Source organism: Carcharhinus amblyrhynchos, chromosome 1, assembly GCF_965287045.1.
Source record: "Carcharhinus amblyrhynchos chromosome 1, sCarAmb.v2.hapA, whole genome shotgun sequence".
Classification (NCBI taxonomy): domain Eukaryota; kingdom Metazoa; phylum Chordata; class Chondrichthyes; order Carcharhiniformes; family Carcharhinidae; genus Carcharhinus; species Carcharhinus amblyrhynchos.
Window position 1 is genome coordinate 63,543,505 of NC_137324.1, and position 27,744 is coordinate 63,571,248.

The 27,744-nt window shown below is 44.1% G+C and overlaps 1 protein-coding gene across 1 annotated transcript in view; it reads left to right on the forward strand.

The window, feature by feature from the left end:
* Positions 1 to 27,744, forward strand: part of LOC145341175 (interleukin-6 receptor subunit beta-like) — an 83,409-nt gene that overhangs the window by 25,670 nt on the left and 29,995 nt on the right. Inside the window, exons 5-10 of the mRNA XM_080186099.1 lie at positions 1,450 to 1,610; positions 6,336 to 6,493; positions 7,434 to 7,587; positions 8,792 to 8,874; positions 19,604 to 19,820; positions 21,189 to 21,377. Of these exons, the coding sequence (XP_080042225.1) occupies positions 1,450 to 1,610; positions 6,336 to 6,493; positions 7,434 to 7,587; positions 8,792 to 8,874; positions 19,604 to 19,820; positions 21,189 to 21,377 (962 nt within the window). The remainder of the gene's footprint in view (positions 1 to 1,449; positions 1,611 to 6,335; positions 6,494 to 7,433; positions 7,588 to 8,791; positions 8,875 to 19,603; positions 19,821 to 21,188; positions 21,378 to 27,744) is intronic.

Genomic DNA, 27,744 nt, shown 5'->3' on the forward strand with positions numbered 1-27,744 from the left:
ACCTGTGCTAGTAAACCACAAGCCTGTACTAAAGTCGTCACAGAGAGAATTATAGGCATCTTCAGTGGCTCCATTTCTGCCTAAGAACATCAGGAGGGGCAATGAAATATGCATTACACACAGGGGTAGCTTGCACTACCCTGAATAACTTTCCCTGTCCAAAAAGGTTGTTTTGGAGTCAGAAGATCATAAAATAGAACTTTGTTGAGGCTGTCAGTTGGAGGATTTCTCAATACTGGCAGCAGAAACAGCTTTGGTCCCTATATTTGAGGAAGGATGTAAATGTATTAGCGGCAGTTCAGAGGAGGTTCACTAGATTGATTCCAGAGATGAGACATTTGTCTCATGAAGAGAGATTGAGCAGTTTAGGTCAATACTGTCTAGAGTCTAGAAGACTAAGAGGAGATCTAATTGAGGTGTGTAAGATGATAAAAGGCATTGACAAAGTAGACATAGAGTAGATGTTTCCCTTTGTGGGGCAATTTAGGATGAGCAGTCATAGCTTTAGGAAAAGGAGTAGCAGATTTGAAACAGAGATGAGAAGAATCTACTTCTCTCAAAGCATAGTGAATCTGTTCCCCAGAGTGGACGCCAGGACATTGAGCCAATTCAAGGAGATAGACAGATTTTAATTAGCAATGGGCTGAAAAGTTATGAAGAATGGGCAGGAGAGTGGAGTTCAAGCAGAGACAAGTTCAGCCATGATCGTATTGAATGGTGGAACAGGTTTAAGGGGTTGAATTACCTACTCCTGCTCCTAGTTCTTATGTTCTCCTTTAAGCATCTTTCACTGTCACCACTATCATTTTTCCATACCTTCAGGTCATGTCCAACTTCTTCAGTGCACTACATATGCCTCACTGCACATTAGATCTCTTTGCCTTTACATCAGTTGGTTGTCCCTGAGGCACAAATATCTGTTCCCCCAGTCAGACAATTGCTGCAACCCAACTTGAATAAAAGGAGAAAGCTGGCAGTCACCTGTTATTTCCCCAGCATTATTTGTCATTCCCACATTCCTACTCCTTATCCCGCAATGGCATCAGTTATTCCAGGACAGATGCAGGGCCACCTGATCTTTAACTTGAAGTTTGTCTTATTTCATCTATAACATCAATGCAAACACACTCACAGCAAACAAAACCCGGGGACCACCAGAGGGCAGCTACAGCTCGGGCAGATATGAATAGATTTGGAAAGGATGAAGATGCCTCAGGGCCTGCGTCTTTGTGCATTCACTGTACTTCCATCTCTTGGTGATGTGGGCTAAATGATAGGTTAGACAATGATGATGTCAGGGTGGTGGATTGCACTTCTGGTGTGGTTTGCAATCTGGTCGGCACTGGGGAGGTAGATTGGCCTCATGAAGTTTTGTAAAACCAGTAAATACAAGTAAATGTTTTATTTGAGAGAGCTTCAGTTGCATGCAAGTTTTTATTTGTTTTTCAGAGATCAAAGGAAAAATGACACCTGTGTTACCTTGAAGAACACCTGTTCCTTTCTGTTTCCACGAATATACATCAGTGAAAATCTTAAACTCATTGTAATGGCACAGAACGCTCTCGGGAAAGCTCAGTCTGATCCTTTATTCCTGAACACTTGGCACACCTGTAATTATCAATATTTCATACAACAATCTATGTCGTATGGTCATTTTTACAGCTAGTTATAAGCATGAACATGTCACACAATGTGGGGGGAAATGGAACATAGTTCATAGTAATATTTTTTGTATTGCACACTTGTTTTTCAAATGACAATATCAAATCCATGCACACAGATATGAACTATTCAATATCAAATGATTATTTAATAAAATCCAGCCTAAGTCCTACCTACTCCACAATAGATAAACAAATAAGAGAAAAATTCTAGTTTTCAATTTACAGACAGTGCAAAAATAGGAGATAAATGAGTCATGCGCAATGTAGACATATTCTGAATTGTTTGTCTCTTTCTCGCAACTACAGAAGAACATAAGAACTAGAAGCAGAAGTAGGCCATCTGGCCCCTCAAACCTGCTCCACCATTCAATAAGATCATGGCTGATTTTTTTGTGGACTCAGCTCCACTAACATGCCCACTCAACATAATCCTTAATTCCTTTACTGATCAAAAGTGTCTTTCTTTGCCTTAAAATATTCAATGAGGTCGCCTCAACTGCTTCACTGGGCAGGGAATTCCACAAATTCACAACCCTTTGTGAGGAAAAAGTTCCTCCTCGACTAAGTCTAAAATCTGCTCCCCCTTATTTTGAGGCCATGCCTTCTAGTTCTAGTTTCACTCGCCAGTGGAAACAACTTCCCTGCTTCTATATTATCTATTCCCTTCATTATCTTATGCTTCTATAAGATCTCCCCTGATTCTTCTGAATACCAATGAATATAGCCCCAGTTTACTCAGTCTCTCCTCAAAAGCCAACCCTCTCAACTCTGGAATCAACCTAGTGAATCTCCTCTGCACCCCCTCCAGTGCCAGTATATCCTTTCTCAAGTAAGGAGACCAAAACTGTACACGGTACTCCAGGTGTGGCCTCACCAACACCTTATACAGCTGCAACATAACTTCACTGTTTTTAAACTCCATCCCTCTAGCAATGAAGGACAAAATTCCATTTGTCTTCTTAATTACCTGCTGCACCTGCAAACCAACTTTTTGTGATTCATACACAAGGACACCCAGGTCTCTCTGCACAGCAGCACGCTGCAATTTTGTGACCATTTAAATAATAATCCATTTTGCTACTATTCCTATCAAAATGGATGATCTCACATTTACCAACACTGTACTCCATCTGCCAGACCCTTGCCCACTCACTTAGACCAACTATATCTTTTTGCAGACTTTCAGCATCCTCTGTACACTTTGCTCTGCCACTCATCTTATTGTTATCGATGAACTTTGACACACTACACTTGGTCCCCAACTCAAAATTATCTATGTAAATTGTAAACAATTGCAGCCCCAAAACTGATCTCTGAGGCACATCACTAGTCTCTGATCACCAACCAGAAAAACACCCATTTACCCCCACCCTTTGCTTTCTGTTAGTTAATTGTGTGTCACACACTTGGTCTGGTTGATAAACATTAGTTGGTCAATGGCAGATCCAGTTCCTGGGGGAAAGTGGGGATATTGGGATCAAAGAAACAAAATGTGTCAGGATAATTCCACAATTAGGGGCTCCTTGCAGTCATGGAGAATCTCTGGTCTATTTTCAGTACAATGTGAATACAGCTTGCTGCTGTTACCCATGTAGTGCATTTGTGCAGCTTGATGTTGAGGACAGAATTCGAGGGATAAATCCAAAAAGTAATCAAAGTAATTGATAAATAAATCATTGAGGTACATTTAGCAGGGATATAATACAAGTCAACACAGATACTAGGGGAAATTTTACCAATATCGCCAATCCAAATCCACATACCTCGATCTTATCCTCTCCAGTTTTAACAAGAGTTAGAATGGGTTGTGGGTGACCAACATACTCCCAAGAGATGGGTACCTCATTTAAATACCTCCATGAAGCTGTGAGCCTCCAATTTTCTCTCTCTCCCAGCTTTAGTGCTGACTGGCTGACCTAGTTCCCTGTCCTTAAGAAACACGGCAGCTAAAGGGAGGTGGGACTCTTGATTGGAAGAGATTAACCAGAACTGCTTGTGGGCTAGGGGGAGCAGGAATGTTTCGTCCCACATTCCCAAGCAAACTTGATTCCCAGTTTACCCACCCCTTTCTCCATGCTCAGAACCATCCTTTGCAGCCTTCATTTTTGGAGCTGCTCATAACTGCACCCCCTTCCTGCCGCTGCCCCCTCCCACCCCCCACGCCAAACACCCAGCCTCAACAATCTGCCATCCCCTCCTCCAATTATCAATCTTTCCCCTTCTCTGCCTTCAGGCCCATTGTTTGAAACTCCTACCTTGATCACCATCCTGCCCCCCTCTGTGAGGAGCTGACAGTGTGGGGGTGGCGTGGGGGAACACAGTGCAAGTGGTCATAGAAGACAGAGTATAGCAGTGGAAGAGTGCGTTTCTGAATGGAGGGCAGTGACAAGTGGCATTCCTCCGGGATCAGTGCTGGGACCTTTGCTGTTGTAATATATATATAAATGATTTGGAAGAAAATGTAACTGGTTTGATTAATAAGTGTGTGGATGACACAAAGGATGGTGGAATTGCGGATAGCGATGAGGACCATCAAAGAATACGGCAGTATATAGGTCAGTTGGAAACTTGGGCAGAGAGATGGGCAGATAGAGTTTAACCCAGATAAATGTGAGATAATGCATTTTGGGAGGTCTAATATAGATAAGAAATATACAGTAAATGGCAGAGTTTTGATAGACAGAGGGATCTGGATGTACAGGTACACAGGTCATTGAAAGTGACAACGCAGGTGGAGGAGGTAAAAAAGAAGGCATATGGCATGCTTGCCTTCATCAGCTGTGTCACTGAGTTTAAAAATTGGCAAGTCATGTAGCAGCTTTATAGAGCATTAGTTAGGTGGCACTTGGAATATAATGCTCACTTCTGGTCGCCACACTCCCAGAAGGATGTGGAGGCTTTGGAGAGGGCACAGAAAAGATTTACCAGGATGCTGCCTGGTATGGAAGGCATTAGCTATGAGGGAGATTAGAGAAACTTGGTTTGTTCTCACTGGAACAACGGAGGTTGAGGGGCGAGTTGATATAAGTCTACAAGATTATGAGAGGCAAGGACAGAGTGGATAGTCAGAAGCTTTTTCCCAGGGTGAAAGAGTCAATTACTAGGGGGCACAGGTTTAAGGTGCAAGGGGCAAGGTTTAAAGGAGATGTACAAGCAAGTTTTTTTTACATAGAGGGTGGTGACTGCCTGGAACTCGCTGCCAGGGGAGGTAGTGGAAACAGATACAATAGTGACTTTTAAGGAGTGTCTTGACAAATACACGAATAGGAAGGGAAGAGGTATATGGTTTCTGGAAGGGCATGGGTCTTTAGTTCAGTTGGGTAGCATGGTCAGTGCAGGTTTGGAGGATCAAAGGTCCTGTTCCTGAGCTGTAATTTTCTTTGTTCTTTGGAGCATTGTGGGGCAAGGGCAGCAGTGTTGGAGATGGGATAGGTGTCATAGAAACTAGAAGCAGGAGTAGGCCACCTGGTCCTTCGAGCCTGCTCTACCATTCATTTTGATCATGCCTGATCATCACATTTAATATCCTGATTCCCCCTTCCCCCTGTATCCCTTGATCCGTTTACTCCCTAGAGCTATATCTAATTTCTTCTTGAAATTGGACATTAGCCGCAACTACATTCTGTGGTAGTGAATTCCGCACATTCACCACCCTCTGGGTGAAGAAATTTCTCCTCGCCTCTGTTCTAAAAGATTTACCCTTCATCCTCAAACTATGACACCTAGTTCTGGACTCCCCCACCATTGGAAACATTCTTTCTGACTCTATCCTGTCTAATTCTGTTAGAATTTTATAAGTTTCTAAGAGATTCCCTCTCTTCTAAACTCCAGTGAATACAATTCTAACTGACTTAGTCTCTCCTGACATGACAGACCTGCCATCCCAGGATTCAGCTTGGTAAACCTTTGTTGTACTCTTTCTATGGTAAGGATATCCTTCCTCAGATAAGGACACCAAAACTGCACACAATACTACAAATCTGCCTCACCAATGCCCTATACAATTGCACCAAACCAAATTTCTCATTGTGAAGGCCAACATATCATATGCATTTTTTATTGCTTGCTGTACTTGCGCATTTGCTTTCAGTGACTGATGCATGAGGACATCAAGGTTTTGTTGAACCTGTCTCAATTTACAACCATTCAAGTAATAACCTGTCTTCCTGTCATCGCTACCAAAGTGGACAACTTCACATTTATCCACATTATACTGCATATGCTGTGCATATACCCACGTGCTTAGCCTGTACAGATCATGCTGCATCCTCCTCACAGTTCAGCAGTGTTTGAGAGGGGGAAGCTGTGTCCCATTCACAATATTGCTTGCCATCCTGTTTAGCTGTTCCAAATTGCCTATAAATGATCCCAATTGTCTGCCTGCTGCTTCTAGAGAGGAAATTACTATCACATCTAGCCCAACTCTGCAAAAGTGCACAGAGGCAGGAACCTGTCAGCGGGCCAACACAACAGAGAATGTTCAAAACTTATTCCTGCCATCAAAATCAATCTCCTGTGGGTTCCTTGCATTTTGCCATTTGTAGCCAAGAACACCTTCACTTAATTATAACTAATTTGGTGTGGATTGAAGGTTGTTATCATTATTTGATTTTTGAAGTTGTAATAAGTGCAGGATAAGTTGGCCGATGACTGATATATTCTCCAATGCAGGGAAAACTAATCCTCCTCAGAATGTTATTGTTCGTTCCGACCCGGGTCAGTTGAGGTCTTTGCTTGTAACCTGGCATGAACCTACAGAGAAGCCACCAACACTTGTGTTAGTCTATGAGCTCCAATATCAAATGACTGGTACAGGCAAATGGATTCAGGTATGGAACCACTTTCATCAACTGTAAGCCACTCTTTTAAAGTAACATGTAACCTGTGTCTGTGATGTAAATTCTATATAATATTCCATATAGTAGTAGCATGTAACTAATAGATTAAAAAGCATCTTATTCATGACAACAATTTGCTTTCACATTAAAAGTGCCTTTATGAGATTTTCTCTTTCACCCAATCTTGATTACCATAACAAAATGGTTTATTTCAATTATTAAATCTAGAATGTTATGATGGAAATAGATTGTAGTAAGTGCTTACTTGAAACACCTTTCTACTCACTGAGTGTTTGGACAGAAGCTTGCCAAGAGTAGCAGTGAATTATCATAGAATCACAGAATCCCTCCAGTGTAGAATGAAGCTACTCGGCCCATCCAACCTGTACTGACTCTGACAGAGCATCCCACACAGGCCTTATCCACTTAACCCTACTTATTTACCCTAGTTAGTCCTCCTGACATGAAGGGGCAATTTACCATGGCCAATCAACCTAACTTGCACATCTTTGGACTGTGGAGGAAACTAAAGCACCTGGAGGAAACCCACACAGACACGGAGAGAACGTACAAACTCCATACAGACAGTTACTCAGGCCGAAATTGAACCCGGACTCCTGGAGCTCTGAGGCAGCTGTGCTAACCGCTGCTTACTATTTATTTTAGACCTTTGTATAGATGAGAAAGTTGCAATTTTTCTTCATTTATGGTGTGGTATCTGGAAGTTAAATCATCTTTGAAGGTAGAAGGTCAGAGAATATAAAGTGAAAGACCTGTCTGCATGAGGCACCTCTATTTCTCAGTTCTTTGATCTTAAATTATTATTGGACCAATTGTTTGAGCAAACAAGGCAAGTTATTCTATCATATTGGATTACACAACTCTTTGGATTACATATTGTTAATTATATATACCACTTGCATTTTCTTAGGTAACAGAAGCAGAAAAAATTTATAACACTTCATATGTGATTAAGAATCTCAAACCCTTCACCAATTATACAGTTGCTGTGCGGTGCATTGGTGAAAGTCTCTTCTTTTGGAGTGACTGGAGTTCAAAGAAAACTGGATTAACACCTGCTGCTAGTATGTATTAAGACTTTGACTTTTTAGCTCCCAACCTAACTCCCTGAATTGTCTTTGCAGGACCTCTTCCCTCTTGCTGCCTTTGTCATTAGTGCCAATGTGGACAATGACATCTGTTTACCTTCCCACTTCAGGATGTCCTGTACCCACTTGGAGTGATCTAGGACCTGGCAACAGGGAGACAACACACCATCCTAGACTCTCGTTCGTAGCCACAGAAATGCTTGTCTGTGCCCCGACTATTGGGTCTCCTATTGCTATTACTCACTTGAACTTAGCCCAACCCTGCTCTACAGCAGAACTAGTTATGGTGCCACAGACCTTGTTGCTGCTGGTATTTTCCCCTGAGAGGCTATTCCCCCTCAACAATATCCAAAACAATATATCTGTTTGAGAGGGGAATAGTCACAGGAGACTCCTGCCTTACCTGCCTACCTCTCTTGGCGCTCACCCATCTGTCTGAACCTGTGGTGTGACCACCTCTCTGAAGCTACTGTCTATCACACTCTTTGCTCCCTGTGTGCTCCACAATGTGTTCAGCTACTGCTTCAACTGAACTACGCTAGAAAGCTCCCTGATCCCCCACATCTGGCAGGAGGAGCATATCTCTAACTGCCATTTCTGCCCTTGTACACTTAAGAAAGATATAAGAATAAGAATCTTACCTTGCTTGTCCTCCTGAGTATCTTTTTTTTGGTTCAGGGAGGAGGGAGGGAGGGAAACTCTAATGCAGTGTCTCAGGCTTAATTGCTCCTTGAAACGCATTCTTCAGCTAACCACCGTATGGTTGTGGTGATTGAGGTGACTTCTCCCAAAATCCTCTCTGACACTTACCCTTACTTTGGTGAGCAAAGTTTTGAATTGTAACAAACATATTCTTCCTATGTTCTCAACCTTTCCACAATTTCCTTTCTATCCTGAGCTTACCCTTTTTAACACAGCATGTGTTAATTCAAGATTCCAATTTGACATTCGCAACGGTAGCAATGAATGATTGTTTGTTAACACAACGATCCTGCAGAAGTGGATAAGAAACTTGGAAAACATCAAAGAAAAAGAGTCAGTAGACCTGATTTCTAAGTAACTACAAATAATGGGCGCACTGAGATGAAAGGACTGACTTGTTATAATTAAGTAGAACATGAAATTAATGGCAGAAATGGAGTTCTTGTGTTTATTTTTCTGTCCTCCTTGTTGTTTCCAGAACCAACGAAAGGACCAGCCCTTTGGAGACAGATTATGAATCTTGATTCTCAGGGAAATAGAAAAGTACACCTGCTGTGGAAGGTAAATAATTTTCAGCATTGAAATGAACAATTGACTGTCAAAAATAAAAGATAAGTTTGGACCAACAAATATTCATTAACCTTTGGAAGACATTACCAATTTTGTTTCAAATTTCCAGCACTCTTTCATCTTTATGTGCTCTATCCCTGATTCTTCCCTTTTCTCCCTGGCCCTCTCATCTCTGGAGATAGGTTTGCTTATTTGTTGTAAGGAATCTGTCCGTCCTGCCTTGCTCCATCTTTATTGCATCTGCTCTAACCATGTCACATTACATACCAAAGTTTCTGAAATGTCTTCCTTTTTGGTCATCTATGAATTCCTCAGGCCTCATTTACATTGTAAGAAGTCTCACAACACCAGATTAGAATCCAAAAGGTTTACTTGGTAACACAAGCTTTCGGAGTGCTGCTCCTTCATCAGGCGAGTGGAGTGTTGGGTTCATAAATAGGGCATGTATAGACACAGACTCAATTGCAAGATAATGGTTGGAATGCAAGTCTTAACAGGTAATAAAGACTTGATTACCTGTTAAGACTTGCATTCCACCCATTATCTTGCAATTGAGTCTGTGTCTATATATGCTCTGTTTGTGAACCCAACTCTCCACTCACCCGATGAAGGAGCAGTGCTCCGAAAGTTTGTGCTATCAAATAAGCCTGTTAGACTTTAACCTGGTGTTGTGAGACGACTTACAGTCAACACCAGCATCTCCATTTTTCATCTACATTGGTAAGTTCCATCCCTGTACTTTAGCTACACTCTTTAACCCTCACTAGCCTCCGTATTCAACACTTTCAATGTAATTGTGTAGTTAAACACAACATTCAAAGGGACATCTTCCATTACTCTTAATATCTGATTTCCTTCCCTGGAACCTTCATATCCCACCAGAGCAGACACAATCCACCTGGTTCACTTATGGCCTTTTATGAAAGGAAATCTGCCATCCTTAGCTGGTCTGGGCCTACATTTGTCTCCAGATCCTAGCAATATGGTTTTCTCTTAACTGCCCCCTGAAATGACCCAGCAAACCACTCAGTTCAAGGACAATGAGGGATGAACAACAAATGTTGGCCTTGACAGAGATTCCCACCTCCCATGAAAGAATAAAGGAAAAGGTGACAACAGTTGCTGTTTTATTCCCTCCCACTCCATTAGCCAAAGCCCCAAACACTCCTTCTGTTTGAGATGGCGGTTATCTTATAATTCTCCCAACCAATGAAGTCTCCATATTGGGATGAAGAGAGCCCTTATAATGAGGATCTGGGGAAGGTATGAGGGAGATTGGAAAAACAAATATAAAACAGCTGGCAAGCCAGGGATGTGGAGGCATTGCCAATCTTAATAGCAGGTGTCATTAACATAAGCATTTTTGCGGGCTTTTTATATTTACCGCTTTAAGAATTCTGAGGGAGTGGTTAGAAGGGAGTTGTGGGCCAGCAGGCTTTAAATCAGCGCCAGGTTTAAAAGGAGGCCTGGTATAGATAGCGGGCAGCGGAGTGAGAGGGCAGCAGAGTGAGCTACTAGGGCTTAAGATCAAAAGGGCTGGGGAGAAAAAGGGCCAGGTAAGTTCGTGTGGAAATTTTCAATACTACTACAGTGAATAATGGAGGGGCATGTGATGTGTTGTTTCTGTATGATGTGGGAGCTCGTGGACCCCAGGGTCCTTCCCAGTGACCATGTCTGCAGTAAATGCAGGTTGCTGGAGGAGCTCCAGCTCAAGGTAGATGAGCTGGCCTCTGAGCTACAGACACTGAGGCTCATCAGGGGGAGAGAGGGTGACATTGTCAATGGGGTGCAAGAGACATCCACCCCCCCTAGACTGGCTAACTCTAAGGGTCAGGAACAAGAGGGGGCTGCTGAGCGGAGGAAGGAGGGTAGAAAGCGGAGGAAGTGGGGTGGGGAGCGGAGGAAGGGGGCTGGGGAGCAGAGGCCTCAGCCTCTCAAGCTGCATAACAGGTTTGAGGTTCTTGCTTCCAGTGTGGACGAGAATGAGGAAGGTGAGGTTGGTGAGCAAACTGCACACAATACAGTGATGCAGCAGGACATAGGCAAAGAGAAGGGGAAAAGGAACGTAGTAGTGATTGGGGATAGTGGGGTGAAGGGTATTGACACTGTCCTTTGTCACAATGACAAAGTGCACAGAAGGGTGTGTTGTCTGCCTGGTGCTCGGGTCCAGGATGTCGCAGCTGGGCTGCAGAGGAACCTGGAGTGGGAGGGTGAGAACCCGGTCGTTGTGGTACATGTGGGTGCCGGCGACGTAGGCAAAATGCAAACTGAGGATCTGGGGAGGGAGTATGAAAAGCTGGGAATGGAATTAAAAAGTAGAACCGACAAGGTGGTTATCTCTGGGCTACTGCCTGAACGGAGTGCAGACGGGCATAGGGTTGATAGGATTAAGGAAGTGAATGGGTGGCTCAGAGATTGGTGTGGGAGGAATGGGTTTGCATTTATGGGGCATTGGCATCAGTATTGGGGTAGGTGGGACCTGTTCGGGCGGGATGGGGTTGGTCTGAACCGTGCTGGGACCAGAGTCCTGGCGAATCGTGTAAAGAGGACTGTAGACAGGGCTTTAAACTAATTGGGGGGGGAGGGTGCGAGGGTAGGTGACATTACGGGGTCTAGAGTTAAGGAGAGGGTACAGGTAAGGGTAGAGGCCGAGGATGTCCCAATAATAAAGGGAGTAGGGGGCGTGAGTATGGTTGGTGGCGTTCCGGCAAATAGGGTCTAGGTGAAGGCTGGGATGAAGGCACTTTATCTGAATGCACGAAGCATTCGGAATAAAGTGGATGAGCTGGTGGCACAGATTGGCACAAATGGATATGATCTGGTGGCCATTACAGAGACGTGGCTGCAAGGTGACAGGGACTGGGAGCTAAATGTCCAGGGGTATCAAGTGTTTAGGAAGGATAGGCGGGAGGAAAAAGGGGGGGGGGCGTAGCTCTGCTGATTAAGGATAGCATCAGGGTGGTAGCAAGGGATGATATTGGAGCCAAAGAGCAGAACGTGGAATCGTTGTGTGTAGAGATTAGGAACAGCAAAGGGAGGAAGACGCTGGTAGGTGTCGTCTATAGGCCCCCGAATAATGATCTGGAGGTGGGGCGGGCTGTTAACGCGCAAATAAATGCAGCGTGCAGGAATGGGACGGCGGTAATTATGGGGGATTTCAATCTACATATTGATTGGTCGACCCATGTTGGACGCGGTGGGCTCGAGGAGGAGTTCTTGGAATGCTGCCGGGATAGTTTCCTTGAACAGTGTGTGTTGGAGCCGACGAGGGAGCGAGCTATCTTGGATCTGGTGTTATGTAATGAGGCGGGTAGAATTAGGGACCTTGCGGTGAAGGATCCTCTTGGGGAGAGTGATCATTGTATGGTGGAGTTTCTGGTGCAGATGGAGGAGGAGAAAGTGGGTTCCCGGACACGCGTCCTTTGTTGAATAGAGGGGAGTACGGTAGGATGAGAGAAGAATTGGCGAATGTGGACTGGGGGAGCGCGTTGGAAGGTAGGTCTGCTGAGGAGCAGTGGAGGATCTTTAAGGAGATCTTTCTTGGTGCTCAGCAGAAATTTATTCCGATGGTCAAAAAGGACCGTAGGAGGAGAGGTAATAAGCCGTGGATAACGAAGGAGGTGAAGGAAAGTGTTAAATTAAAAGCGGAGGCGTTTAGAGTAGCTAAGAGTAGTGGGCGAGAAGAGGATTGGGAGAGGTTTAAATGTCAACAAAGATTGACAAAGAAGTTGATAAAGAAGGGTAGGAGAAACTATGAAGCTGGGCTAGCGCTTAATATAAAAAAGGATAGCAAGAGTTTTTATAAATATATAAAAAGGAAGAGGCTGGCTAGGGTGAACGTTGGTCCCTTAGAGGATGAGAAGGGGGACTTAGTGGTAGGGGATGGGGATATGGCGGAGGTCTTGAATAACTTTTTTGTTTCGGTCTTCACGGGGGAGGACGTGAATAATTTGCTGGGTGTTAGAGATGGAAAGGTGGTAGGACTGGAGGGTCTCAATGACATTATTGTTACTAGAGAGACAGTGCTCGACAGACTGGAGGGGCTGATTGTGGACAAGTCCCCAGGACCGGATGGAATGCATCTGAGGGTTCTGAAAGAAATGGCAGAGGTGATAGTGGATGCCTTGGTGGTTATTTTCCAGATGTCGCTGGATTCTGGGGAAGTGCTGGAAGATTGGAAAACGGCTAATGTTACGCCGTTGTTTAAGAAGGGTGCCAGGCAAAAGGCAGGGAATTATAGGCCGGTTAGTTTAACGTCTATTGTAGGTAAAATGTTAGAATCCGTCATCGAGGAGGAAATAGCGAGGCATCTTGAGGGGAACTGCTTGATAGAGCAGGCGCAGCACGGTTTCGTTAAAGGGAAGTCGTGTCTGACGAATTTACTGGAGTTCTATGAGGATGTGTCTAGGGCGGTGGATAGAGGAGAGCCGGTGGATGTGGTCTTTCTAGATTTTCAGAAGGCGTTTGACAAGGTACCTCACAAGAGGTTACTGCAGAAGGTAAGGGGACATGGAGTTGGGGGTAGGGTGTTAGCGTGGATAGAGGATTGGTTGTCAAATAGGAGGCAGAGAGTGGGGGTCAAGGGGTGCTATTCGGATTGGCGGTTGGTGACGAGTGGAGTGCCCCAGGGGTCGGTGCTGGGGCCTCAGCTATTTACCATTTATATAGATGATCTGGAGGAGGGAACCGAGTGTATGGTGTCGAAATTTGCTGATGACACCAAGATTGGTGGAACGGCAAATTGTGCGGAGGGTGTGGAGAGTCTACAGAAGGATCTAGATAGGCTGGGCGAATGGGCCAGGAAATGGCAAATGGAATTTAATGTTGGCAAGTGCGAGGTGGTCCACTTTGGTAGGAATAATGGTAGGAAGGATTATTACTTACGTGGAGAAAAACTGCAGCAGGCGACGGTGCAGAGGGACCTCGGGGTCCTTGTGCATGAGTCACAAAAACCCGGCTTGCAGGTGCAGCAGGTGGTCAGGAAGGCGAATGGGATGCTGGCCTTCATAGCGAGGGGGATTGAATATAAAAGTAGGGAGGTCTTGCTGCGGCTGTATAGGGCATTGGTGAGGCCACAGCTGGAGTACTGTGTGCAGTTTTGGGCGCCGTACTTAGGCAAGGATATTTTGGCCTTGGAGGGACTGCAGAGGAGGTTTACTAGGCTGATGCCGGAGTTGAGGGGGTTGAGCTATGAGGAGAGGCTGAATAAACTAGGCTTGTACTCGTTAGAGTTTAGAAGAATGAGGGGAGATCTCATTGAGACATATAAGATGATGAATGGGATGGATAGGATAGAGGTGGAGAGACTCTTCCCGTTCAGAAAGGACAGTAGGACTAGGGGGCACAGCCTCAAGATAAAGGGGGGCCGGTTTAGAACGGAGTTGAGGAAGAATTTCTTCACTCAAAGGGTGGTGAATCTCTGGAATTCTCTGCCCGTTGAAGTGGTGGAGGCTGCCTCGCTAAATATTTTTAAGAAGCGGGTTGATGGGTTTTTGATAAGAGAGGGGATTAAGGGTTATGGGGAGAGGGCGGGAATGTGGAACTGAGCCACGACAGATCAGCCGTGATCTTATTGAATGGCGGGGCAGGCTCGAAGGGCGAGATGGCCTACTCCTGCTCCTATTTCTTATGTTCTTATGTTCTTATGTAGTGGGTTGCCTCCTACCTGACAGCTGGTGGATGGGAGTGAATGCAAGGTGCAGGAGACTGTAACCAGAGACCATTGGGAATGTACTCCAGCACTGGGAAGGAATCATTCTCACTGGAGAATGATCTACAAGGACGGGAGAAAGTTTGTGTTGAGGAGGGCTGTAGAGCAAAGCTGAAGTTTGGCGGGGTGGGGGAGGGGGAGGGGCGGGTAACCTGAAGGCTTCCTTGATTCGCTTGAGGAGGTGGAGGGAGCATTCCTATTCCTACTCACTGTAAAGGAATGCTATATGTAAAATCTACACTGAATGCATGTTACCAGATTGCCATACCCTGATATTTTAACTTTGTCAACACTGTCCTGTCCTTTGTGGGGGAAGGGAGATGCAGTTAAGTATTGAAATGGAGACCCAAACATAGATTTGGGTGATGCTTTATTAAACACCCCCCATTCTGAACCCAAGAACAATCCTAAACTCCCTATCATTTAGCACCTGTGCAAAGCTGCACATAATCCCTGTGTATAATCCATCATATACTTCCGTACTTCACGCTGCATCTCCAGCAAACTTCTTGTGGCCACGAAACTAGGCTCATCATCAACATTGGGCTCAGCTGGAGCCTAGTCTGCAGCATCTTCAGGGTCTGTCTGAAACTGAGCACCAGATTGTGACCCTAATTCTAAACATCCTCTGTGATTTATGTGGATGGTAACTGCATTAGTAGAAGTTGCAGATGAGGCAGATGATGGGGCATTCTCTGTCTTATGTCTTCATTCCCAGATGTGAAGCCTTCAGGCTGCTACTGTGACTGTGGCCTTGGGAATGTGAGGACCTCATCACAGTAGGAGTACATGTCCTCGCAAGCCTTGTGGTTTTAAGATGGTGCTGGAACGAGTCGACCTCTTGCAAGCTGTGCCTAGCGTACCTTCTTAATTCTATCTTTTACTTTCGCTCTATGCTTCTAAAACTTCACTTTAACTTTTAAACTCTCTAACAATGACATTCTGCACTCTCTTATTTCCTTCTCTATGCTCTGTCTTTATACAGTACAAGAAACAATATTTTTCACTGTGTGCTAATATATGTGATAATCAATCAAATCAAATCAAATCAAAAAGCCTCCCGTGTGCCCATGTATCAGCACAAGGTTGGGGGCATTTTTACATTTACACCTGGTTATTCTAGCCTCACTATCTGTGACTGCTCAGCCTGCCTCCTTTCCTATGAGCTGTAGATGAGAACTTTCATGTCTGCAACTCTAACTTTATCCTCATGTTGTGGGACTGTTTGACCTGCATGACAACATGCAGAGTTAGTGACATATTAAGTGCCACCTAAACCTCTTGTCTTCACATTCCCCCACTACACACACACCACCATCACACACACATACTGGCCTCTTAGTCACACATTGCATCCAACCTCTCACACAGTGTAAGCCAAACTGACAGACACTTTGGCCTCAATTGCCAGGAGGCGGATTACACATTCATCCACCTGGTCCCACCGCCCACTGGCAAATATAAATTCATTGCTGTTCCCACAAGAGAACATTTTGTAAGATGCAACCTTACATCTATGCTGACAGATTAGAAGAAGTCATTTCCTGCACTGGTCTTAGGATCTTCTATGAATTCTGCTAGTTGCTCATCTCCTCTGCAACTTCTGTCCTGGCTGCCTTGGTCAGGTGGAAAGGTCTTCCGTTGCCATCTGTGGGAAGGAACACCACCTTGTCTGCATCTGGTGGCTTGGAGGAGAATCTGCAGGAAGGCATTAATAAACCATGGAGCTGGTCTCTGTCCAGCTGCCAATATTAAAGAATATGATTATGATTGGGAGTGGGAATTAGGTCTTATGAATGACATGCAATAAAATAAGGTGCGGAGTGATGCAGGAAAGATTTTGGGGGAATGGCTGGGGGTGATGAAGTGTGGCAACAATAAATGTAACAAAGTATTGATAGAATGGAGGTGGACAGCAAAGTGGTAGCTATGTTGCAGAACATGCCTGTCCGTGACAATGCAGCAGGTACAGGTGGACTATAAAGAAACTGATTGGGAAGTTTTTTTTAATTGTCCATCTGTATCCGCTGCTTTGTAACCTGATGGCACGTTTCACCACTAAAAAGATTTCCCCCACCTCATGATTGCCCACTGCTGGCATTATAAATATAAATTTTAAATTTTAATCCCGTAGGAGTCAACTCCTGACATGAGTGGAGATATCATTGTGAACAGCACACCACCAATAACATACAAGCCAATATTTTCTTTGTCTTCTATACTTTTCAGCAGTATGATACCATAGAATCATAGAATCCCTACAGTGCAGAAGGAGGCCATTCAGCCCATTGAGCCTGCACTGACAACAATCCCACCCAGGCCCTATCCCCGTAACCACACGTGTTTACCCTGCTAGTCTCGCTGACATTAAGTGGAAATTTAGCATGGCCAATCCATCTAACCAGCACATCTTTGGAGGCTATCTTTGTGACTGTCTAAAGTTATTTGAAATATTATTTTGAGCCTTCATAAAAATCTGTAGTTTGCTTTATAAATGCCTGGATGGTACTTAAAAAAGCTTCGTAACAAACTACATGTAGAAAGTGTAAGTTGGTGCTATGACTGTTATGGACACAGGACTTGATTTCCCCAGTTTGGTGTGGTGGTGTGTACTCTCAGAATCCATTTTTTTGAAAAAAATGAAGCTGCAGATTTCTAAATTTCCTTTGTGCTGTCAATCCACTACATCAGTACATTAAACCTTTGGATTTCAGTTTTCAATCTTAAATGACTAACGATGACAATCTGGGTATTTTGCCAAGCGTATTGCGGAACATAGAAACAGGAATAGGACGGAATCGCAGAATACTACAGTGCAATAGAGGCTGTTCAGCCCATCAGGTCTGTACCAACGCATGAAAGGCCCTGACCTGTCCACCTAATCTCACTTGTCAGCACTTGGCCCATAGCCTTGAATGTTATGGCGTGCCAAGTACTTTATAAAGGATGTGAGGCATTCGGCCTCCACCAGCCTCCCAGGTAGCGCATTCCAGACCATCACTACCCACTGAGTAAAAAAGTTTTTCCTCAAATCCATTTATCCTCTCAAGCCTATCCCACCATTCATTGAGATCATGCTCCATCTGCAGAATAGCACCATCTACTGCCTTTGCCCCATACCTCTTAATATTTTGGTTAGTGAAAATCCATTAATTTCATTTTTAAAATTAACAGTTGATCTGACATCAAATGCCACTTAGAACAAAGAAAATTACAGCACAGATTTATGGAAAAAAGTTCCAAACTTCATACGTTGTATGAAAAAATGTTTCCTAATTTCACTCCTGAAAGGTCTTGCTCTAATTTTGAAACTATGCCCATTCATCTCAGACTCCCGACTAACAGAAACAGTTTCTCTCAATCATCCGCATCTGTTCCCATTCATGTTTTGCTAACTTTGATCAAATAGCCCTTTAATTTTCTGAATTCCAGGGAGTCCACCATTCATATGTTTGATTTCTCCTTGTCATTTAAACCTTGGAGTCCAGTGTCAGTCTTGTAAACTTATTCTGCACTGCCTCCCAAGTCCTATATATCCTTCCTAATCTGAGATGCCCAGAGCTGTTCACAGGACTCCATTGGTGGGATTTTCCAGCCCCCTCCCACATGCAGGACTGTCCAGTCCTGCTGAAGTCAACAGGGATTTAAGTGGATCGCACCAGCCGCTGTCGGGAAACCCTCTGCAATGGGGCCAGAAGGTCTCAGCATAAATGTGGTTTAAGTAAGGCTTATTGAAGCATGACTTCTGCCTCCTTATATATTAGTACCCTAGATATAAAAGCCATCATTCCATTAGAATTTGTGATTATTTTCTGCTTCTGATCCTAATAGGCTAATAATTTGTGTATTTGGGCTCCCAAGTCTCTTTGGACCTCAACTGTTTCTAGCTTTTTACTATTTAGAAAGTAAGCTGTCCACAGTGGATGACCTGATATTTCCTACATTGAAATCCATTTAATCCATCACACTTCCACCTATTTACAGTAACACCTATCCTTGTGTCATTGGCAATGGTAGATATGTGGTTTTTGTCTCATCATCAAAGTTGTCAATTAATGTAGCCAGTAGTCAATGCCCCAGTGTGAATTACTTTAATGTGTTTAGTGGGTTTCCTATCTATTGAGTAACAGTCAAGGCTGCAGAAATATCTTCTTGGATGGTGAAGTTAAACAAATTGCAGTGTGAGTGTGAAAAGTTAACTTAGCAATTTTTAATTTTAATAAGCATTCATTTGAAGAGAAGCTTCCAGTTAGTGCGGTGTGTATCTATGCAATCTCTAGATCCCAGAAGTCGGATGTTTTCCCACCATCTTTCATTTTCAAAGTTGTGCAAGCGTAAGGGTGTGTGGGAAGTAAAAAATGAGTCAGCGTTTGTGGGCCCTGACAGATGAAAAATAGGACATTACAATATTTTCATTTTGTAAAATTTATTTTCTCATGAAATATGACCTTTGCTGGCAAGGTCAGCATTTGTTGTCTATCCCTAATTGCTCTTGAGCTGAATGGCTTGCTAAGTCATTTCAGAGAGCAGTTGTGAATCAACCACATTGTTACGGATCTGGAATCACTTGTAAGTCAGACCAGATAAGGACAGCAGATTCCCTTCCCTGAAGGACATTAGTGAACAAGATGGCTTTTTACTGATAATCAGTGGTAGTTTCGTGGTCATCATTATTGAGACTAACTTTATATTCCAGATTTTCTTTTATTAATTGAAGTTAAATTTCACCAGCTGCCATGGTTTGAACTCCATATCCCCTAAGAATTATCCTGTGCCTAAGAATTAGCCTGTGCCTCTGGATTGAGGGGCATGACGACTGTGCCGCCATTTTCCCCCAGTGTATGAGTCAACATTCTCAGGAAAAGAAAGACAAAATTGCTGGGGGGGTGGGGGGTACTTGTCAAATCATCAAAATCTACTCATAAGTCTCAAATGTAACTCTATAATCCATGCCATGAAGGTAACAGGATATGAAATTCTTTCCCAAATAACCTGATATTTTTGATGCAGGCATTAAACAGATCTGAAACAAATGGAATTATCTTAGGATACAGAATGCAATGTGTGAAAAGAAACGATCCAACAGTGATGCTACAACATAATACAACATACTTGAATTATTCTTTGTTCCTGATGCATGAAGCATATGTTATAACTGTGGTTGCCTATAACTCAGCAGGTGACTCTCCCAAAGCCGCATTGGTAGTTCCAGCAATAAACCAGACAGGTATGTCTTACTATCCCTGAGGCATAGCAAATATTCAACTAAAACCTTTTAACAAGTGCTTCAGAAGGAAATATGAACATTAATATCCAAAATATTATGATTCATCTTTTTGCTATGTAACTATGAAGTAATTCTCTCCAATCCCAGCTTTGCTGCCCCCGTTTCAAAGCTTTGGTTTAAACAAAAATTTAAAAATTATGCACTTTTCCAAAACATCTGTCAATGTTTATCTATTGTCAGTCAGATTACTGAGCCAGAGCATGATGTGGAAACCCAAAATAATATCCACTTCTCTCACTCTGAGCTACTTCACCCCTGTACTATGTTTCTAATAGTGTTTCACTAGATAAAATCCTGACTGCAGATGCCAGGCAAGGTGAGATTTGAACTCAGGCTTCCCCACTTTTGTTGAAGTGCTATAGGGGAAGACACAGGCTAAAGAGTGAGGGCAGGTCAGTGACATTGCATAGCTCTGGCAAAGAGACAATCAAGATGCAATAGGTTGAATGGCCTCCTTTTGTGATGTGAAATTCTAAGGCTATGGAGTGCCACCATTCATCTTAAGACACCTCCTGGCAATTAGTTTCAGAATGTTATTGGCAGGTCTGAAAGTCTACTTCCTGAAAGAAGTCCACAAGATTATGAGGGGCACGGACAGAGTGAACAGTCAGAAGCTTTTTCCCACGGTGGAAAAGTCAATTACTAGGGAGAATAGGTTTAAGGTGCAAGGGACAAGGACTAAAGGAGATGTATGAGGCATGTTTTTACACGGAGGGTGGTGGGTGCCTGGAACTCGCTGCCAGGCAAAGTAGTGGAAGCAGATACAATAGTGACATTTAAGGGGCGTCTTGACAAATGTAGTAAGTAGTCTCACACCACGTTAAAGTCCAACAGGTTTATTTGTAGCATGAGCTTTCAGAGCATTGCCCCTTCATCACTCATCTGATGAAGGGGCAAAGCTCCAAAAGCTCGTGCTACCAAATAAACCTGTTGGACTTTAACATGGTGTTGTGAGACTACTTACTGTGCCTACCTCAGTCCAATGCTGGCAACTCCACAGCTTGACAAATATATGAATAGGATGGGAATAGAGGGATATGGTCCCTGGAAGGGTAGGGGGTTCTAGCTCAGTCAGGCCGTATGGTCGGTGCAGGCTTGGAGGGCCGAAGGGCCTGTTCCTGTGCTGTAATTTTCTTTGTTCTTTGTTTTTTAGGTTGCTGGATGGTTAACTGCTTTAGACAGTTTGTGGCATTAGGGACCAATAACAAAGGGGCAACAAATCATTCCTGTTTTGTGATGATCGTTATAGTGATTACTGCAACTTTATTAGATTTGTACACTAATGTCTTGTCACCTATTTGAAAAAAGGTTTTGCAGCTGTTCAATACGTTAAAGTTACACCACAGAATAACCTACTGCTCGTACAGTGGAAGGCTACAAGACCACCTGATAATGGTTATGTGATTGAATGGTATTTGATTTTGGATACAAGTCCATCTGCTGGGCCATTGCATTGGCAACATGAGGACAACACTTCTGAAATGTCTTACTTACAGGGTAAATATTCGTTATATAAACATTTAAAATATATGCATGGATATTAGTATAAGATGGCCACTGAAACCAAGTATCAGACCAAGTATCAAACCAAGAAACCAAGGGGTTAAAGGAGAAGGAAAGCAATTTGTTGCTTCACTTTTGTCTCTTTTTTCCTGAGAATGTTGACTCATACTGGGGTTGTGCTCTCCAAATCATATGAAATGTTCATCTCTGCGGTTAAGCTGAAACCACCAGAAAGAATCATCAGCTGAGAGCACCCTTGTTCTTACTCAATAACTACATAAACATGCTTTCCAGCAGAGGTTATTGGATAGAGGGAATCATAGAATCCCTACAGTGCACAAGGAGGTCATTCACCCCATCAAGCCTGCCCCACCTCTCTAGCAGAGCATCTCACACAGGCCCTCCCCATATCCTGTTTACCCTGTTTATCCCCATAACCTACACATCTTGGGACACTGAGGGACAATTTAACGTGGCCAGACCCCACCTAACATCGTTGGAGTGTGGGAGAAAACCGGAGCACCCAAAGGAAACCCACGCAGACACAGGGAGAAGGTACAAACGCCACATAGACAATGACTCAAAGCTGGAATTGAATCCAGGTCCCTGGTGCTGTGAGGCAGCAGTGCTAACCACTACTCATAATCTGCTAATTTAATAGACCGAAGTCAGATTTGGCTTATTTACAGGCCTCATTTTCATGTCAACTGGTGCAGACCCTGATGGCATCAATCAACAAAGATAACAAGGTGCCATTCTCTGATGTGGAGGTGCAGACTGCCCTAGACAAGATGCAGAAGACAACCAGATCATGGTCTCAGATCAGATCATCTTCCTTATCTAATACAGTGACATTTGCTAACTTAGTGAAGGGACAGTGGCTGTGGGGCACACCAGTCTGCCAAGCTGCGTTAAAGACTCTTACTAAACTGTAGGTTGTCACTAAAGAACATGCTTCCATTTAATGCACCCAATTTCTTTGTATATATTTTAATAGACCAAAGTCAGATTTGGCTTATTTACAGGCCCCATTTTCATGTCAACTGGAAGGCTGAACTATTTATTAATTGGAGAGATGAGAAATAATGTGCAGCCTGTGTCCATTGAACAACTTATACATGTTATTGGGAACTTAATAGATTAAAAACACTTCCTCTATGCCCACAATGTATTGTGGCTAGCCTTTTTAATATCACGGTGCTGCAATGAAAGGAATAAAATAATACAAGGAAATTTATTTCTCCAGTGTTTTCTTTAATAGTTTTCAAGATTTGTACTGGATTTGACAGGATTATTAACATAAAAATATTGGCTGAAATCTTACCAAAAATGGCAGTGTTGTTTCTGACAAGAAAATCAGCATACTTTCCCCCCAGATCTTATGACACTTTGCCAAAAACATTCAAGGGGGTGTGGTTCATGCCTAAAACAGGGGGGGGGGGGGGGGGGGGGGGGTCGGCATAACCTAAATATGCCCATGAAATTGCTCAGAGATCAAGGCGCCATTTTTAAAGGACGCCATAATCGGAACCTGAGTAAACCTTCCCCAGCCCACCTCGCAGGTCTCAGGGGCTGCCCTCTCCACCTCCCCAATCGGAGTCAGCACTCCTCTAACCCCTCCCCTCCTGATCATCAGTCCTTTTCCCCCTTAGTCATTCCAGGAACCCCCAAACCTCCAATGACCACCTCCTGCTTTTCTGTTAGCCCACAACCAAATCTGAATGAATTCCCCCCACCCCTCCCACTCCTTCATGAGACTCCTGATGGGGTCAGCTCCTTGTCACCAGCTGGCATGACATGGGTGACCGTGTGTGGAGTTTGCACATTCTCCCCGTGCCTGCCTAGGTTTCCTCTGAGTGCTCTGGTTTCCTCCCGCAGTCCAAAGATGTGCAGGTTAGGTGGAATGGCCTTGCTAAATTATGCCTTAGTGTCCCAAGATGTGTAGGTTACATAAGAACATAAGAAATAGGAGCAGGAGTAGGCCATCTGGCCCTTCGAGCCTGCCCCGCCATTCAATAAGATCATGGCTGATCTGTCGTGGCTCAGTTCCACCTTCCTGCCCTCTCCCCATAACCCTTAATCTCCTCTCTTATCAAAAACCCATCAACCCACGTCTTAAAAATATTTAGCGAGGCAGCCTCCACCACTTCAACGGGCAGAGAATTCCAGAGATTCACCACCCTTTGAGTGAAGAAGTTCGTCCTCAACTCCGTTCTAAACCGCCCCCCCCTTTATCTTGAGGCTGTGCCCCCTAGTCCTACTGTCTTTTTTGAGTGGGAAGAGTCTCTCCACCTCTATCCTATCCATCCCATTCATCATCTTATACGTCTCAATGAGATCTCCCCTCATTCTTCTAAACTCCAACGAGTACAAGCCTAGTTTATTCAGCCTCTCCTCATAGCTCAACCCCCTCAATTCCGGTATCAGCCTAGTAAACCTCCTCTGCACTCCCTCCAAGGCCAAAATATCCTTGCGCAGGTGCGGCGCCCAAAACTGCACACAGTACTCCAGCTGCGGCCTCACCAATGCCCTATACAGCTGCAGCAAGACCTCCCTACTTTTATATTCTATCCCCCTCGCTATGAAGGCCAGCATCCCATTCGCCTTCCTGACCACCTGCTGCACCTGCAAGCTGGGTTTTTGCGACTCATGCACAAGGACCCCAAGGTCCCTCTGCACCGTCGCCTGCTGCAGTTTTTCGCCACGTAAGTAATAGTCCTTCCTACCATTCTTCCTACCAAAGTGGACCACCTCACACTTGCCAACATTAAATTCCATTTGCCATTTCCTGGCCCATTCGCCCAGCCTATCTAGATCCTTCTGCAGTCTCTCCACACCCTCCGCGCAATTTGCCGTTCCCCCAATCTTGGTGTCATCAGCAAATTTCAACACCCTACACTCGGTTCCCTCCTCCAGATCATCTATATAAATGGTAAATAGCTGAGGCCCCAGCACTGACCCCTGGGGCACTCCACTAGTCACCATCCGCCAATCCGAATAGCACCCGTTGACCCCCACTCTCTGCCTCCTATTTGACAGCCAATCCTGTATCCACACTAACACCCTACCCCCAACTCCATGTCCCTCGACCTTCTGCAATAACCTCTTGTGAGGTACCTTATCAAACGCCTTCTGAAAATCCAGAAAGACCACATCCACCGGCTCTCCTCTATCCACCGCCCTAGACACATCCTCATAGAACTCCAGTAAATTTGTCAGACTAGGGAGTCTGGTTAGGGAGATCATCGTGCCACTTCCAGGCCATGTTCCTCTCCACCTAGGTTTATACTCACCTTTACACCCCCCAGGTGTCCCCATAACAGATTCACATCTAGATGAATCTATTGTAAGTGGCTGAATATCCAGTGAGGATATTACTTCCTGTACAGTGGAATTACACCTGTTGCTCGCTTAGCAGGCCTGCTTTTTGATGTTATTTAAGCAGTTTTTATAGAATTATAGAACCCCTACAGTGCAGAAGGAGGCCAGTTAGCGCGTCGAGTCTGTACTGACCACAAGCCTACCCAGGCCCCAATCCCATAACTCTACATATTTACCCTGCTAATCCTCCTGACGTGGAGATGCTGGCATTGGACTGGAGTAAACACAATAAGAAGCCTCACAACACCAGGTTAAAATCCATCAGGTTTATTTGGTAGTAAACATGACTAGCTTTCGGAGCACTGCTCCTAACGAAGGAGCAGTGCTCCAATAGCTAGCCGTGTTTATTACCAAATAAACCTGTTGGACTTTAACCTGGTGTTGTGAGACTTCCTACTGTGAATCCTCCTGACACCAGGGGCAATTTAGCATGGCCAATTCACCTAACCTGCACATCTTGGACTGTGGGAGGAAACCGTACCACCTTGGAGAAAACAAACGCAGGCATGGGGAGAAAGTGCAAGCTCCACACAGACAGTGACCTGAGGCTAAAATTGAACCCGGGTCCCTGGCACTGTTAGGCAGCAGTGCTAACCACTGTGCCACCCCAAGTTCACTTCAGTATTTTCCAGAAAATGCCTCTCAAAATATAAGGGAAGCAAGAGATTTACTTTTTGTTTTGTCTCTTAATCCACTAACAAGTAGCATAAACCTGTTCTCCACCACTCTTGAACATAACCCCTGCCAGGAAAATGCTAATAATTATCCTTCCAGCTTGTATTTTTCTGCATGAGTCCTTAATGACAAAGTTTTGAATCATCAATCATGTTCCTAATGGACATTTATTTGCCTGTAGCATAAAATAGACTCTCTACTGGGGAGAAAATGAATGTCATTGAGAAACCACAACTGCTGTTGAAAAATATATACTAGGGCAGCCAGGGTTCCTGGTCTGAGACTTGATTGTGCTTTATTATGAGATAGATTAGAGGGAGCTCTATATCTAACAATCCCATATCTAACCTGAAAGTACTTAACATTAACCCTGGTAGCTGAAATGGGAAAACATTCCATTCTGCAGAACTCATATCTCACCCCTGAATGAACAAAACATTTCAAAGGGGCCAGGAGAGAAATACAACTGCACAATTTGGAAAAGCACAGTGTAGCAGCAGCTGAACAATGACTCTGAAGTGGATAAAGTGAATGGAAACATAGGCAGAGATCTGTTATGCTGGACATTCACCCACTTAGCTCACTATTTGATTTTCAGGCTGGTTTTTGTACCGCTGATTGCAATTGTGCAGTTTATTTTGTTAGTACAAGGCGCTAGTGGTCTATTGATTGCGCTTCCATTTCCTGGTCTTATTACTGTTAAAACACCCAATCATCACCCAGTCCAGATAAAATGGACAATCCAATTACTAGAGTCATACTATTTACTGAAATGCATGTGATTTTACCATGCATAATTTTAAAAAAAATCTTTACCTACCCTTTTTGTTCCCTTGGTGTTTCCATCTAATTAGTTGGTAATTAATGGTCTGACCCTGTCACTTAAGAATAAATAATCTCAGAATCAAGGATTTCCTAATGGAAATTCCCTTCTTCATACTTCTTACAGAAAGAAGAAGCTGAGCTATGGAGTAATGTGAGGCAGGTCGGACTGCCAAGAGGCAGACTGTTCCCAACCACTGATACTTTCTCACTCATAGGAACAGGCTAACTTACTTGGAAATACTCTGAAAGCTACAAACTCTTGGCCAGCAGAGATCCAAAACAGGCATTTCTAACTTAAAGGAATGGTTATGCTTTGTCTTGTAGCAATAATTGTCAGCAGTACACACAGGCCCTGAACTTGAAAGGGCCTGGTGACATAGTTGCGTAAACACAGTAAGAAGTCTCACAACACCAGGCTAAAGTCCAACAGGTTTATTTGGTAGTAAATGCCACTAGCTTTCGAAGCGCTGCTCATCATGATACAGTTGGGGAACAGAGTTTCTGATGGGACACCCAAAAGTTCTGGTTTCCCCGCATGTTGTGAAAGGTTTTTTTTTGCCACAGTTTCCATCCAGAAGTCAGCCTGATTGGCAAGCTTGACTTCTGGTCAAGCAGGGAGCACTCTAGAGTAGGCTGGAGATGTCCAAAGCTAGTACTTGGAGCGTAGGGTGGGTGCAGGCAGGATCCAATCTATGGCCCTGGAAGAAACGGGTGTCCGATCCCCAACCCAGCAGCGGTCTTTGAGAAAGATGGTCTGTTGGAGTGAGGTTCCAATCCAAATCAACAGGGTAATCTGTTGTATCCCAGAGACAACACTCTGGCTCCTCCTGGCTTCCAGTGCTGTAAAGACACCTACCTTCTCCCTGAAGCTGTCCATGACTCCCTTTAGCTGCTGGGTTTTATTTTTAAAACAAGAGAAAAATTATTTCATGGTTTATTATTTCAAATTATTTCAAGGGGGTTGAGCTATGAGGAGAGGCTGAATAAACTGGGCTTGTACTCGTTAGAGTTTAGAAGAATGAGAGGAGATCTCATTGAGACGCATAAGATGATGAATGGGATGGATAGGATAGAGGTGGAAAGACTCTTCCCGCTCAAAAAAGACAATAGGACTAGGGGGCACAGCCTCAAGATAAAAGGGGGACGGTTTAGAACGGAGTTGAGGAGGAACTTCTTCACTCAAAGGGTGGTGAATCTCTGGAATTCTCTGCCCGTTGAAGTGGCGGAGGCTGCCTCGCTAAATATTTTTAAGACGCGGGTTGATGGGTTTTTGATAGGAGAGGGGATTAAGGGTTATGGGGAGAGGGCGGGAAAGTGGAACTGAGCAGCGACAGATCAGCCATGATCTTATTGAATGGCGGGGCAGGCTCGAAGGGCTGGATGGCCTACTCCTGCTCCTATTTCTTATGTTCTTATGTTCTTATACCACATTATCTTCTCTTTTACATTGGTCTAGCCAACCTTATCAACAGACAACAGT